General features: G+C 48.3%; 1 protein-coding gene across 6 annotated transcripts in view; it reads right to left on the bottom strand.

Moving 5' to 3' along the window:
- FLNB (filamin B) overlaps positions 1-15037 on the bottom strand; it is a 124875-nt gene extending 109838 nt beyond the window's left edge. For 2 of the 6 annotated variants that reach the window (XM_033132802.1, XM_033132803.1), the window contains exon 1: positions 14568-15037. In XM_033132802.1, the coding sequence (XP_032988693.1) occupies positions 14568-14859 (292 nt within the window). In that variant the 5' untranslated portion in view covers positions 14860-15037. The remainder of the gene's footprint in view (positions 1-14567) is intronic. The other 4 variants (XM_033132805.1, XM_033132807.1, XM_033132801.1 and 1 more) reach the window with 3 other exon arrangements.
- Positions 15038-15988: the final 951 nt, after the last annotated feature.

Raw genomic sequence — 15988 nt, 5'->3', positions numbered from 1 at the left:
TATCTGATATCCCCTTTACCCCACTCACCAGCCTACAGTAGTAAACACCCGCCTCCTTCCATCAGGAAAGTGTGGGATTGGGGCGGCCAGTTGGCTCAGTGGTTAGAGCGCGGTGCTCTTAACAAGGTTGCCGGTTCAATCCCCACATGGGCCACTGTGAGCCGCGTCCTCCACAACTAGACTGAAACAACTACTTGACTTGGAGCTGACGGGTCCTGGAAAAACACACTTAAATAAAAGTTTAAATATATATATATCTATAGATATAGATATATATATATATATGAAAAGTGTGGGATTACCTGGTAGCACTTCCTGAATACTTCCTATGTTGCAAGTACTTTATAAAATTTAGCTCATTAAATCTTCACACCCACTCTTACAGGTAAATCTATGATTATCCCCAGTTTACAGGAGAGAACACTGAGCACTGAGCCTCCAGAGAAATCGTGTAACTCTATCCTAGATGACACAGTAAAACCCAGATTCAATCCCAGAGCTGCCTGACTCCCAAGTCCTGACTCTTAAGCACAACTTCCCTCTTCCCAGAAATCCAAGGGAAGCAGGTGGAGCCTTCAGCTAGCAGATGGACAGAAAATTCAGACTCAGCCTCATACCCTACTACCTCAAAAATACCATTCATTCCTAGGGTTTAGCCTGAGGCATTTCAGAGGTCCAATCTCGGGGTATATCTTGCTTTGCAGAAATGACAGGGCATGCTGATCAGAGGGAAAAAATTCGTGTTGCAAAAATTCAGGCCATTTTGTTTTACCTTATCTACTTCAATTGACGTGGACACCAAGAGAGCTCAAAACTCAAATCAGGTTTTGGGGAAATAAGGTTGATTACCATTCCAAAAAGGGTTAAGATGGATCGTTACCTTAACACTACAAGAACAACAATGATACTACTTTAATATATTTAGTTTCTCTAGAATCATTCTGAACTGAAATAGGTTTATCGCTCATTTCAAAAAAATTCAAATTAAAAAGTATTTTCTAAACAACCTCTCCACACAAAAAAACTTAGTTCTGTAGTTTTCTTACTGAAACCTCTGTGGCCTGTCCTGCTCTTCACTTTACACCCAATCCACTCTCTGACTCCCATTAGACCGTGGGCTCCCAAGGTCAGTGATCCAGGTCAGCGCCCAAGGCCCAAGCCCCTCCCCTCCTAGCTGCTTCCACAGTTCCTGGCACACTTCCGGCACTCAGGAAAGGCGCCACAAGTAATTATTGAACAAAGCACCTATATATTACTCCTCTGAGCAGTAATATATCTGGGGACCCTCTATCAGTCCCTCTGAACCAGAGAGAACACTATTCTCTTTCCATTTCTTTCTCAATCCTTCTGAGTAGGTCAGGGAGAAAGGCTCAGTGTGGTGCTCAGTTACTCTGAACACCACTCTATCTCTGGCTAATTCTACTTTTTAACCAAAAGGCTAGGCCTCCCACTGAGAATAGGCAACAGCCTAGCTGGAATTTAATAACACTGTTTTGGGTTTATTTATGGTTACCTTCGATTTACCTAGTGACACTGTTTTTCCGTTATGATAGTGACACAGAGTCTCCTTTTCAAATACATTTGTTTCAAAAGCAAACCAACTGCAGGGGGAAAATGTTAAGAGAAAATGAAATAGACACAAGCATGGGCTATGGCAAAAATAGTAACAGTGGCTCCTTTACAAATGACGAAAGTTTGGGAAACATAGACCAAGTCCAGTTCTCCCATTGTACAGATGGGTAAAAAAGCTGAGAGGTGCCAGTACTGGTAGAAGCAGGCTCGGACTAGGATCCAGTGTCTGGGTCCTGCAATCTGCTTGGGACCCACAATCTTGCCAAATCCAGCTTGTTCTGGGTCTTTCTCAGGATCAGAAACTGGTCTCCAGAAGCAGAGCAGATTAACACCTGCTGATCTTATTGATAACGCCTAATTGATGGTCAACTTCAGTAGCTGGTGAAACAAAAGCTATTGTGCAAGTGTGTAAATTTTTATCTTGTCACATGGAAACAGCACCCAGGCTGACTAATTTCCCGTCATTAAAATGTGAATATCTGCATTAGTCACTCACTCAAGTAAAACCCTCACAAATTCTACCTTTAGGAAAGGTGTTGGGTATTCTCTGCCCCCACAAGAGATGACCTAAAAATGACACTCCCCTAAAAGGCTATAATATTTGAAACCTGGCCCAACCAAAGAAACAGCAGGAAGCTTGTCTTCAAGAGGCAACTGAGGGAAGGAAGCAGGTAGGTCCGCCAGACACAGACAGATTCCTTTGGCCTGGCAGGGCTAAGACTAGCGTACCCCTGAAAAGAACTGAGAATGATCCCCCCAACCACCAACCTCCCACATCCCTTCTGGTCCTAGGAGCCACAGATTTTGCTGTTTGCCAGCCTCCACCGGCCACTGTGGCCCAGCAACCTTGATACTGTTTGTACAGGGTGTGACCCCAGGTGTCCAGTTTCCAAGCACTACTGTAAAAATATTGTCACCAGCTCCGGGACACCAGGTTGGACAGTGCTGAGTTAAAGACCACACCCAAGGCAGCAAAAATCCTGGCAGGTGGTACAGGAAGCCCTACGATGATGATTCCAGAGGTCCAAGGGCCAGGACTAGCAGGGAGAGAAAGCAGTGCCCAGAGCAAGGAAGGGACCAGTCAGGCTCCAGGGGTGCGTGTGGAGGGTGCGGTGGGAGCAGCTGGTACACGGCCCTTTGCTCCAGATTGGAAGCACACTGGGCAGGCAGCATTGCCTCACCTCCAGCACTGCTGCTCCTCCTTCAGCCTCCTTGCTCAAGCCCTGAAAAGGCTAAGTGGGAGGTGTGGGCTTCCCAGTAATGATGTTAATGCCATCACCACAATAGTAGCACCTGGCATTTACTGAGCGCTTCCTATGTCCAGGGTGGTGCTTTGGATGCACGTACTCGTTACACCTTAGAACTCAGTAAGGCAGAACATTTCATCACATTGTGCATATGGAAGACAGGCTCCTAGAGATGCAACAGCTGGCTGAGGTCAGTCAGCTCTCAAGGTGCAGAACCAGAACTCAGACCTGCGTGCTTGCACGTCACCTGGATTGCATTACAGTCACTTCCACGAGAGCAAAGCCAGGAAAGAAAGAAATGGAAGGGAAGGACAGCCCTAGAGACAAAAAGAAAGGATTAAAGAAAGAAGGGAGGGGCAAAGGAGCTAGTTAACAAAAAAAAAAAAAAAAAAAAAAAAAGATCCATTAGCCAAACAGGACAAAAGTGAATGTGAGGAGGGAAGGCATTGAAAAGACATCTTGCTTTCTATCCTTAAAGGAAGCTTGGCCAGAAGACCAGCAAATGCCTCTGGCCCATGGTTCCTAACCAACAGCTTACTCAAAAACCCAGGTCACTTCTTCTAAAAACAACCCATTTGGTATGATGTATCTTTGACCAATTTTTGGGTGTATTCCCACCCACCTTTCCCCTTCCAAGATAAGTCAGTTCTTCCTCCAGTCTGAGGGGGTCACCATAGGTCCAGGAATTAGGTGGAGGGGGGAGCGAAGAAGGAAGGCGACAGCCAGCTCTTACTACCTGCCAAGGACTGGCCCAATGCTTTATAGGGATTGTATCATTTAATCTTCAACAACACCAGGAGTGGGGTACTATTATAGCCTGGGACACTGAAGCTCAGAGAGGTCAAGCAACTTGCCCCAAGTCTCTCAGCGAGTAAGTAGCAGGGACTAACTGACCCATAGTCATACACTCAAGTGGCTCAATCTGTATCCAGAAGTGGTTTCCATTCCATCTCCTTTGCCTCAAACAAGATCAAGACAAGATGATTCCATAGACCTGGTGTCCTGAAGGCTGCTGGGAAAATGATGTCTCCAAAAAAACCAATCCCATGAAGGCTGCATATAATTTTCAGATTACTAAAAGTTCCCAGGCAGGCAAGAGTGAACTAAGCTTCCCACCTACAGTATGTTAAAGACATATCTGAGATACATTTAAATTGCTAATGGAGCTGAGCAACTAAAAGGTAAATGAATTTCTATGCTGCGCTAAACATGAGACCAGGTCACAAGAGTTACCAAACATAATAACTATTGAGACACTGACAGTCCCAATAAAAGTAGGTCCCTGAAGATTTTTAAAAGACAGAAAATGGCTGGAACACTCCTACTCCGTGGTTGACCAAATCGTATTTCTAGACCAAGGGAGACTTGCAAACCATAATGAGCTTCAACTAAGACCTCCAATTTGAATGTTGGCCACAGCTCAGCAATAACTCAAGGATGGGTCTTGCTACAACCATCAGTATGACCGAAACGATTTCACAAAACAATTCCAGTCCACAATCTCTTTTTTCCTGAGAAAATGCATCTTTCTCTTCCTCAATCAGATCGAAAGGCAGCTGTAAGCAAAACTCCCTCAAAGTAGAAAGAGATTTCTTAAGATTCTTCACAGGTGATGTGTTTTTAATTTGTATTTCTTCATGTTCTTGCAATTTTTTTTTTTTACAAAGAACTACAAATGCAACTTTTTAATGTCAAAAAAAAAAAAAACTTGTTAGAAGTGAATTTCGAAGACATGATGAGCTGATGACTTTCCTTTAGGGACGAAAATCTCAGACAAGGGTTTGAGTCAGTCTTCCGGCACTTGGGTGTGCCTCAGTTTCCCTGTCTGTATAATGGGGACTGCAACAATAACTACATTTCAGGGTTGCAATGAGGTTTCGTTTAGCTATTATTGGAAAGCATTTATCACAATGCCTGGTACTAGGAGGTGCTCAATATACATATACACTATTATTAATGAAACTATCTATTACTATGATTATAGCGAGTCTCAGCGGCTTCCTTTTTATTCATTTTCTGAGCCTCACTTGGCAGCTTGGAAAAGGCCTTGTTATCTAATAACTGAAGCAAATTACAGATGTTCGGAGACTGACTATGAAGTGTTGAGTTCTCTAAGTTCAACATCGCCATCCCCAAAATGAGGTATTTTACTGGGACCCCGGCCCAGTGGATCATGACACTTCACCCCCATTTCACTACAGGTTGCAAAGGATCACTATTCTGCATTTTCTAAAAGCAAATATATTACAAACAAATCAATATACCAAACTTATTATTCAATCCACCTATGCAAGAAGTTGTTTATTTATTTAATAAATTATTTATTATAGTCCTACTAAGTGCTGAGCTCAGAGCCACATAGGTAAACAAGAGTTACAGGGCCTGCCCCCGGAGCAGTCATGACCCAGTGGGAGAGCAAGACAGGCAAGTTAGGAGACCAGGGCAGCTCAGGAAGCTATGGAATGGCATGGGGTGGGGGTGGGGAGACTGTGGGTGTCCAGGAGAGGGCCTCATGCCCTCCTACCTCAGGTGTAACTCCCCATGGATGTCGCAAGGAGAAAAATAAAAAGGCACAGGAGAGGCAATTACGGTAAGAGATCCAGGGCTGCAGGAAGTGTAACATGAAACCTGGATCATTTCCTGTAAAGGACTCCCTGACTGGAGAAGGCTCCCCAGGGGCCGGCCAGTTGCCTCCTTTAGTGGAGATAAGGAATGTGACAAGCCACTGCCCAGGTGCTTGCAAGGCACGACCCAGCCAGGCTCACTGGTTCTGCCCCGTGGATGGCTGGAAGCCCCACCAAGGGGCCCCCTGTCCACCTGCAGTACATCTGTGATCTTGCAGCCTCTGCCTCTTCTGATGAGGAATCTCATAAAGAGAACCCAGAACTCTGTTCAATTAACAGAACCACCAAGTCACAAAGCCCTCTTGGAATCGGAGTCCAACCGCAGCACCTGAGGTTCCCCTGGGGGGGCCGGGCTTGGCCCCCTGCTTCTGGCCTATTTTCCCCCCACCAAGGAAACAATCACTGTTCTCTTGAGCAAGAAACACCAGGCCCAGTCAAGCTCCCAACAGGCTGCAGAATGCCAAATAATTCTTGTTTCCCTGGAATATCTTATAAATCACTTCAGGGAGACACAGGGAAATCAGGGTGATTCACACAAGGAGTGCAGTACCAACATGATAAGAACTTGACTGTTTTCTTGGGGGCAGTAGAGGAGATGGAGCAATCTGATTTTAGCCCTGGAGAATCCTTTCATACCTCAGCCTCCCTGGGAGGCCTGTCTCTGCCTGGGTCACAAGCAGCATGTGGCTGAAAGTAACACCATTCCTGTTTGTCAGAAGGAAAGCGGACTGCTGCTTGCCTTTTTTAATCTTGAAATCTGAATTTATGGGCTGCAGCAAATGTACATAGTGCCTGCCACACATCCCCACCCATTTCCCTATGGCTCAAAAGCCAAAATTCCACAGTGTTCCAAATAATTCCCAACCTCTTTGGTTGCCTTTCTATCGGAACGGAAATTCCAGAAAAGTTGTCTGGCGTGGCAAAAGCTGACCAGCCTTATGAAAATACCCAGAAAGGTGACCCATTTAGTCAAAAGAGCTTTCAGATCTCCATGAGAAAAGGAATTCATGCCAGCATAAAGGGCCTTCAGAAAGGGAGAACAGGAGTGTTGTGTTAACGCCCAGACCTTTCAACAAGCCAGCCCTGCAAATTCTGGGGAGTTGAGCAGCGAGTGGAGTCGAGTCTCGGCTGGCCAGCCAGACCAGCTTTCTCTCTCAGGACCGCTGCAGGAGAAACCCGGGGGACTCAAGTTCAGCTCCAGAGCACACAGCTCAGCGCTGGTACACGGCAAGGGGCCTGCCCACAAGGCTCCTTGAAGATGAGTAGGGAGCTGCCTGCTGGTTTGGGTTGGAAGCAGGTGACTGCTTGTGCCAGGGCTGCCAGACTGACAAAGGCCAGCCAGGAAAGACAGGTTCTGCTCCCCAGCAAACACCACCAAACACAGCTTCCACCAGTTAATGTTAAAGGGTAAGCAGATGGCAAGGATGTGGGGTGAGGTCATTTCTGATAGAGCACAGCTGTGCCAATGGCGGCTGTCACCAGGGCCTCCCAGCATGGCTGGATATCAACAAACCCCTCCACGTCCCCCAAGTGGTACGTGCTGCGAACCCCACAGTACTACAGCCAGGAGGAACTCCAAGGACACCTCCTCTTCACCTCTGGCTTCCAGGCCTCACAAAGAAAGCCCTGTCTGGCTCCCCAAAACTGCCTTCAGCTGGTCCCTACTGTCCAAACCTGCAGTGAAAGCACTAACCCTGGGAACCAAACAAAGGCAGGGAAAGAACTAGAGAGATGTCTCCAGAACTGGAGAGAAGGCCTGCATTAAAGCTCTAAGGTGCTGGAAAAGGTAAAGCAAATAGGCGAAAAAAAGTTTTGTTTTGAAGAAGGAAATTTCAATTTCACTAATTCAAATGAACACCGTTTCAAGCAAAATAAAAAGAACAGCACTAAAGCAGTAGAAGTCTCTCGTTACAATGTATCTATTTTACAAGTGGGGAACCCAACTTGGACATAAAAAAATACTTTACAGCTTGATGCAGGCAGGTGTGAAGTGAGGCAGGCTTGAGCCTCAGTGTTCTCACCTGTAAAAGGAACTAGATATAAAGCCACTCACTTTGCGGGGTTCATAATGAGGATTAGAATAGAGGGAAGGCACTCAGGACAATGCTTAGCAGACAGCAGGCCTGGGGCATGCTGGCTATTGTGTTAGCGGGTGGGTGTGCACACCTCAAAATCTGGTACACAAATGGCATCACCAGTGTGTGTCTTTGGTACCAGGAACAGCAAAGGAATATGCAGGAAAGGCTGTGTTCTCCTTGCCAAGCTGTCTACCTGAGCCAGGTTTGGGTGATCGGGGGAAGGGAGGAAATCAACCGCTCTATCAGAATAATTGAGTCTCACGGCCAGTCTTGACTAAGTGAAAAAAACCAATCTGCTTCTTTGCTTCCAGTACAAAAAATTCTGACTAAGGACATTCTACCTCATGGGGACTGATCAAAAGGGGATCAGGCAAGACAAGCATTCTTTGGTAAATTTTGTAGTCAGACAATGGGTGTAAGGAAAATCTCATCAAATCATTTTTATAACTGAAAAGTTTGCAGAAGAGTTATGGCAACCATCTACCTCTAACTTATCAAATGAACACACTTAAGGTAACTGCTGTAAGGCTCTTAGAAAAAAGCAACTTTAGATATAGCTCGGTATTTTTCTTGCAAAAAACAAAACAAAAATCACAATACCAAGTGGACATGATTAAAATACCCAATGGTTCCATCCTTTATATCATACCTACTCTCACCTACTGTTTATCACTTTAGTCATAAAGAGAATCATTTGGTTTTCTAATCATCTTTCCAAGAAGTTCTCTCCCTAGACATGCACTCAATTTCCCAAGAAAAGCAAACTAGACACCGTAAAACTACAAGGTTACTTCCCAAGCCCCAGAAGAAGAAAGTACTATTGTTTATTATACAATAAACTGAGCCAATCTGGTGATTACTGAGCATGTTTAACGAATAACTACATTTACAACAGTAACGTAAGATGGCTTTTAGTAGAAAGGCAATTTTAATGATCAGAAGAGCAGGGGATAGCATACATTTAGATTGAAATGGCTCATTCCATTGGATTTATTTATTTGGTTCAACTTACTGTTGGAGGGAGAGGTTCTAATTATAGATCCACCTTTTTAACTGAGGATAACTAAAGATGAAACTAAATGCAGAATGGCAAGATGGGGGTGGAGGGAAGAAAAAAGAAATACAGAAACACTGGCACTCAGGGGCCTCTAAATCGGGTACATTGCACCCCAAGGGCACACAGGATAATCCAATAAAGCCCAGGAAAAAAACAGATCTTGTATCTGGATTTGTCATCTAAAAATAAACTAAGCTTTACTAACATTTACTATATATACTGACAGTGGCATAGGTATATAGCTTACAAATATACATACATATACGAGAAAGGGGCATGTGCACAAATTTTTTCTTGCAGGAATGACTGGAGCAACAGCTGAGACATCCCCTGATTAGATGACCCATGGCAGCTGGGTTCACCTCCCCACGCCACCCCCCCAAGCTCTCTCAAGGAAGATGCTCTGATGGCAGCCTTCAGCCTCCGAAGGTCCCTTACAAGCCAGCCCCTGCTTACCTCCCCACCATCCCTCTGACCTCCCTCCACCTGATACATTCTGCTCCTCCTGTGCTCACCTGGCTAATTGTCTGTTCACCTGCCTAATTCTAGTTTGGCTTAGAATTCTGCTTAACCCGCCCTTCCTCCAGGGAGCCCTCCAGACTTACCCACCCCATCCCAGCCTGAGGGGAGGTGCTCTTGATCCTCACTGCTCATAGCACCGTCCGTCCACAGACAGCAGCAAGTAAGGTAGGAGCAGGTTCCACGTGCAGAACCTCAGCCTTCACCCCTGACCTACTGAATCGGACCGCCATTGGTAACCAAGTCCCCAGGTGATCTGTGTGTCTCTGGAGGTTTGAGAAGGACATTCCCTGGTGACGCCATGTCTCCTCCATGCTGAGCAGTATGTCATGCACATCAGAGACATGACATTATTCCTGTGGCTCTAGCACCGGGCCTCGCTCAGTGGATCTTTCGTATATTTGTTGAATGAAGAAAGGAAGAAAGAAAGGATCTTGGGAGGCATCTTCATCAGACATTCTAAGCTAAAGGGAAGGGGACGGCTAACACACCCGATGACAGTCAGAATAATAGATGAACCCTACACTTGGGTTCAAAATCACAGTAATCTTATTGATAATGCCAGCATTATGCTATAACTTAATCGAATCAAATACAATGCTCTCAGCAACTCTAAGATAGGAACTATTATTCTTCTCCATTTTACAGATGGGGAAACAGGCTCAGAAAGGTTAAGACAGTGGACCAACGTTGCACAGCTGTGAGGGGGCAGAGAGGGGATTAGAATCCTGGCAGTCTAGCGTCAGGCCCATACTCTGAATCCTTCAGCTGTATCTAGTACAACCAGTATGTGCTGACCTGGAGGCCATTTACAGAGAAAGCAGGATGACGTGGTACCCCTGGCCATGGAGCCACTGCGGGCAGGGCCCAAAGGCTGAGCCTGAGCATCTGCTGCCCAAGGAGCAAGGCAGCCATCCTCAGCTAACCAGGGACACCCGCCTCACAGCACAGAACCAGGACCCTGGGCAGGGAGAGGGGGAGTACCCGGGAGACATAATTTGGCTCCAAATCAAAGCCCTCTGTCAGCACAGACTCTCCAGGAACGAAGGCGGCTGCTGACTGGCACGCTGGCTCCGCTGTTGCTGGAGGAGCTGCGCAGAGGCCCAACTGCCATCTGGAAGTGATTTGGCCCAGAGATTCCTGAACGGGGTGGGAGGTTGGAATGACCAGACGCCCGGAGCTCCTGTCCAGCTCTCGGAAACAAAGCTGGTGTGAATGGGCCCCTGAGGCAGCCATAACATAAAAGGGTCATCCCCTTCCGAGGAGGGGCACCTCTGGGCCGCCCATAATTAACATTAGCCGACCAAGCTCGTTTCCCCATTGCAGCACAGATATTAAATGTTCTTTCAGTGTGAAAACCCTCCAGCACCTTTTGAGAATATTATTGGCCAGCACCTGATTTAACATTCACATTGCAATTACTGTGTGCTCCAAATTGTTCCAGCACTTTAAAAACATGTTAACTTGTTTAATTTTTATCAGAGGTAGTTACTGTCCCCATTTTAGTGATAAGGAAACCAAGGCACAGGAGTGTCTTAATAGCTACTAAGTGGCAAGTGGTATTTAAACCAAGAATCCTCTAATTCCCACAAAAGCCACCTCTGACACTAATGTGTTACTTTGTTGCAGATGGCGCTGAACTTGTTCATTCTGACAGAGCATGCTACTTTGCTATTTTTCAAGCACGCTATGGGTCTGAACTACATTGCCTAAAAAACACACTGGCATTTTGCTAGGTAGTTCAGGAAGAGTAGAATTTAGAATTATTTGTACATTATTTTGGTGGGGGTGGGACAAAAGGAAGACAAAGGGGCTGAGTAGCACGGTGACCCACCACCCTGGAAATTGCCCAGTGACCCAAGGTCTTGGGAACACAGCACCCCGCCTGCTCTGGGGCGCTGGCCTGCAACAGACACGTTAAGTAAACATTAGGGTCAGACCTCATCCTCTGAAAAGGAAAAAATTCCTTTTTTCTAAAGGATCAAACCAAAACACACCACCCAAACTTCTAGGCAGCCTTGATTGTCATTCTTGAGCTGGGAGACCCCTTTTTCTCCAAGTTGGCTGGGCTGCCCAATGTCAGGAAGGTTTTTTGGAAAAACAAGTAAATAAAACTGCCAGCTCTGGCAGGCAACTAAAATTAAATATGCCGAGGCCTCACTGTGAACTGCCCAGGATATAACAAGAAACTGAAGAAAATCTTTAACTTTTGGATAGAGCCTAGGATGGGCCCACCTTTTAATGAATCACAAATGTGAATAAACAGCCAGGGCTATCTTTCAGTGAATTGTAGGCAGAAAAGTCAGTCCTCGGGCGGCTTTTGACCTTTCCTTATCTCAGAGCTGGGTGCCCGAACACACCTCTATAAAAGGTTCCTGCACTGTAGATTGTTGAGTTATCCAAAGCATACAAACCCCTATATTCACTCAAAGGTACCTTCCCAGATTGTGGAGTAAAACACCGTCCTTTGGGTAGCAGAAAAGCTCCCCCCACAAAAAACAGTGAAGACAGGGCAGCCATTCGCTCAACAGATTCACCTCAACACCAGGTGGGAGATGCCTGAGATTCTGCTCTCCTCCCAACATGACTCTGATCTCAGGGGACCCTCATCACAGTTGAGGGGCTTATTCCTGTCACCTACCTCCTTAAGATCCCTGCTTTGTTCAAGGTCAGAGGCTCAAAGTGTGGGTGTCCAGCCATTATCCCAACATCCCACTTAAAAACAGGGTGACAAGGGCTCTGTGTTCAGGGGCGAGGGACTGTATTTTACTCATTTCTGACACTGGCAGGCAGATGACTGAAGGCTCAATTTCAACGGCTGGGCAGACCCGGGTTCTAGTCACCATTTACTAGCTGGGTGACTTCCAAAAGCTACTTCACTCCTGTTTCCCTGTCTTTAAATACAGATAATACTAACAGCAATCGCAGTGATAACAGCAACCACGATTTTCTAAGCACTTGGCCAGGACTGGGGCAAGCGCTTCAGCCTCCCGGGGATTTGTTAAAGCAGATTGTTACATAGACAAGGAAACCACTCCAGGATTCAAGGTGGTGACCAATGGGGTGACCAATAGAACACATTTAACATGCCTCCACATTGGAGTTAGTGTCACCAACAGCACAACACAGCACAGCATAAACAGTGACTACCTGAACTGAAGTCCCAGCGGGATGTGACTTTTTTCTGAAGAGCCATTACCCAGAACAGCCCCAGAAGCAGAGGGAAGAGGCCTCAGGCATCGCCCCCACAGGAATCCTGGCACTTGGCACATCTCCCTCAGGTCTCCAAGGGCTGGAAAACCGGTTCACTGGAGACCTTTCTGGAGAGCAACTAGGCAGCCAATGACAGGAATCATAATTGTGGTCACGCCCTTTGACCCAGGAATGCCACTTCGGGGAATACAATCCAAGAAATAATTTAAAAGGAGAAAATAAAATAAAACAATGTAACTTGTGGTGGGAAGAGGTCCACAGCAAGAAGCTGCCAAGAGCCCACAGGGAAGGGGGAGGTAAACCTTGGAATGCCAGGATAATAGAGGATACTCTAGCCTGGGTGGGTTCAGGAATGAAAATCATGAGGGTTACAAAACTGTAAGGGGCCAAAGTCTGGAATGAGACCCCCAAGTTTAGGGCACTGATGGGAAGCTGGAAGCAGCTGCAGCCTCTGTAAACAGCTGGTAAATTAGGCAGTCCACGATTTTCTGGTGCTGTGGTTTGGGGTTTTTTTTGTTTGTTTTGTTTTGTTTTTTAAAGATATTTCATGTCATGTTTGGATACTCCTGGTTTACTTTAAGTTTCTTTGTTCACCTAATTAAATAAATACACAGTTTTAAAACAAAGAAGAAGGGATCCAAGTTGAGCCCAGCAAGGCCTTGAGATTCCTCAAAAGGAAGCTGGTTTCTGAAAAGGAAAGAATTCCAGAATTCTGAGGTTCTCCTTCCCGAGTTATAGGAGAAGGGCTCCCAAAAGAAGACGACAGCATGCTGCACAGCTTCCCTTTGCAGAGAAGCCACCCTGCATGGGGAGGCTGGCTGGGCGGAGGCAGCTGCTTGGGCCCAGGAAGCAGCCCTACTTGCTAGGACAGGTGTGGGGGAAGGCGAGGGAGAGGCCAGAGGAGACTCAGCCTAGAGGGAACCCCTTTGCTGCTGGAGAAAAGTCCCAGCAGCCACACCCACCGCCCTTTCTTCCTGCCCTGGGGTCACTATAAGGTCTGGTTTCCTCCGGAAGAGACCCCAGACCCAGGCCTGAGCCAGCTCCTCTCTGGCAAGAGGTTCACCTGGCAGAACCCACACACAATGTAGGCACACCCACGCTGTGTGCACAGACTCTCTCTGCACACATACAAGCTGTGTGTGACAGCGCACACCTTCAGCAGCCTTGTCTGTGACCCTCGTGGAAGCCCTCCACTAGCCTGGGGCATAGTGAGGACCTCACCCTCATTCTTCCTCCCCAGCGCAGAGGGAGAGGAACCCAACACCAACTCCCTCCCTCCTCTCAGGAAGACCCTGGTGTGGGGAGGGCGGAGAGAGGAAGGCAAAGTCTCCTTTAATTGTCACCCATTTCCTTCAATTCTCAGCTGGACCCTCTCTACTTCCATGACCTTGGGCCGGTCATTTAAACTTCTGGAACACTTGTCTGTAAAATGGGTGTAACAAAATCCCAACTCGGGGGATGTGTACAGATTGAGATACCTAGAAGGTTGTTGGCACACAGTGCCCACTAGTTTGGGCTCCTACAAGGCAGCAGTTCCATTACCACCATCACCTCTAAATTCTAACTTCAGCGGTGCGAGCGGGCTCATCCTGCGGCGCCGGGCCAGAACAGAGCTGGGAGCCCCGGGAGCGAGGACACACCCCCGCGGCTCCCCTTCCCACCTCCAGGCCCACACCCATTCCGGAGACGGCGGGGGAGGGTACCAGGTCCTGGTATCCACCTGGGCGGGGAGGCCCCAGGCTCAGAGAACCGTCCCCCCGCCCCGAGTCCCCTCCTCCGGCCTGAGCCAACGCCCATTAGGCGGCCGCCGAGCGCACCAGCCTGGGCGCCGCGAGTCGAGCGCTCCCGGAGCCCTGGACTAGGGTCCCACCGCGAGGACAGCGGACCGGAGATTCCCAATTCCCCAGCTCCCGCAGGGGCACCCCAGGTGCAAAGAAATGCCACAGACCCACTTCTCCCCGTGCGGTCCCAACTCCAGCCTTCCACCCACATAGCTCCAGAGACGCGCTGCTGGGCACACGGTCCGGAGCTATCACTCGAGGTCGCAGCCCAGGGGTTGGCACCTGGGAGGGGATCTAGTTCTCCTATGTCCCCACCTCACCCCCGGGGACCACGTCCCCAGGCCTCAGCGCTCCCACCCAGCCCCCGACTGGACGAGATGGGGGCGCGCGGCAGGCAGCCCCCGCCTTCCCCAGGGGCGCAGGCACGGCCCCGGGACGGTACACCCGCCCGCGCCTGGCTGGGCCAGGGCACTCACCGATGGACACAAGCTTGATGCTCTCACGGTCCAGGAACTCGAGCGCCACCGACACGTTCTCGAGCTGCATCTGGCGGAAGGTGGGCCGCTGGTGGTACTTGCGGTACATGCGCTTCTGGCTGAGCACCTCGAGCAGAGCGATGAGCCGCAACCCATCGCTCAGGTCGGTCTGCAGGTTCCCGATGCGTTTGTTCACGCACTTGAGGTGCTCGTTGCACCAACGCGTGAACGTGTTCTGCTGTATCTTCTTCCACGGCGCGTCCTCCGCCAGGTCCTTCTCGGTTACCGGCATCCTGGCGGCGGGGGGTGCGCAATGCGCAGCGAGCGGCCGGAGACTGGCGTGGGGAGGCCCTAGGACCGAGGGAGTGAGAACCAAAGCGGAGGGGCAGTGGGACTCGAACTCGCTGCTACAGGAGCCGCGACCGCGGTTGTTCTGTGGCCGCCTGTCCCTGACCGCGCGAGGCGTCTGGCCCCGCGCCTGCGCACTGAGCCGACCCGCCCCCGAAGCCCCGCCCCGTCCCAACCCTCCGGCGGGAGTTCCCGGGCCACGGTCGCCCCCTGCAGCCCAAAGAGGCCACTGCTTCCTACTGCCTTCAAGGCGTCCTGGGAATCAGCGCTCTCTGCTCACCGCCTCGGGTAAAGCAAACTAGGGGGGAGACATCCGGCTGCTTAAGGAAAAGGTCACCGGGGCCTGAAGTGAAGGGACGTGCAAAAGTAGGGAACTGGAGAGAATGGGCATGGACGGCAGCGTGGGTCGTGGGAAAGGGGCCTGCAGAGAGGGTACTTCGTCCACCTATAGGATTTTTTGGTTTTTGGTTTTTCTGAGCTCCTGCTGTGTGCCAGGCACTGTATTAGGCACTGGAGGACACCGTGAAGGAAACAGACAGTTTACTATTCATAGTAATTTAACTCATATGAATGATTATATATATTATCAGTCATCGCATTTATTTAGTGTCTGCTGTGTGCCAGGCCCTCCTTGAGCTTGTGAACCAATGGTAAATAAGACAAACTTATTCCTTAACCTTGAGAAGTTCATATACTAATGGGAGAGAAAAGTAAAAATCAACTGTCACAAACAGCTTAGTTGTAGTTATAGAAATGAACAGTAATTTGCATGTATATTAGTTTCCTAATGATGCTGTAACACTTACCAAAACTTTGTCTTAAAAAAAAACCACACACACACACAAATGTATTATCGTGCAGTTCTGTAGCTTAGATGTCCCTCTCAGGTCTCACTAAGCTAAAATCAAGGTTTGGCAGGATGCATTCCTTTCTGGAGGCTCTAGGGAAGAATCCATTTCCTTGCCTTTCCCAGCTTCTAGAAGCTTCCCACATTCCTTGGCTGTGGCTTCTTCCTCTATTCTTCAAAGCCAGTCACATTGGGCTGAGTCTTTCTCACACTGTCATCTTCTGGT

Source organism: Rhinolophus ferrumequinum, chromosome 17 (assembly GCF_004115265.2).
Source record: "Rhinolophus ferrumequinum isolate MPI-CBG mRhiFer1 chromosome 17, mRhiFer1_v1.p, whole genome shotgun sequence".
Lineage (NCBI taxonomy): Eukaryota > Metazoa > Chordata > Mammalia > Chiroptera > Rhinolophidae > Rhinolophus > Rhinolophus ferrumequinum.
The sequence above is the reverse complement of the archived record's forward strand: the minus strand, read 5'-3'. Positions and strand labels throughout refer to the sequence as shown.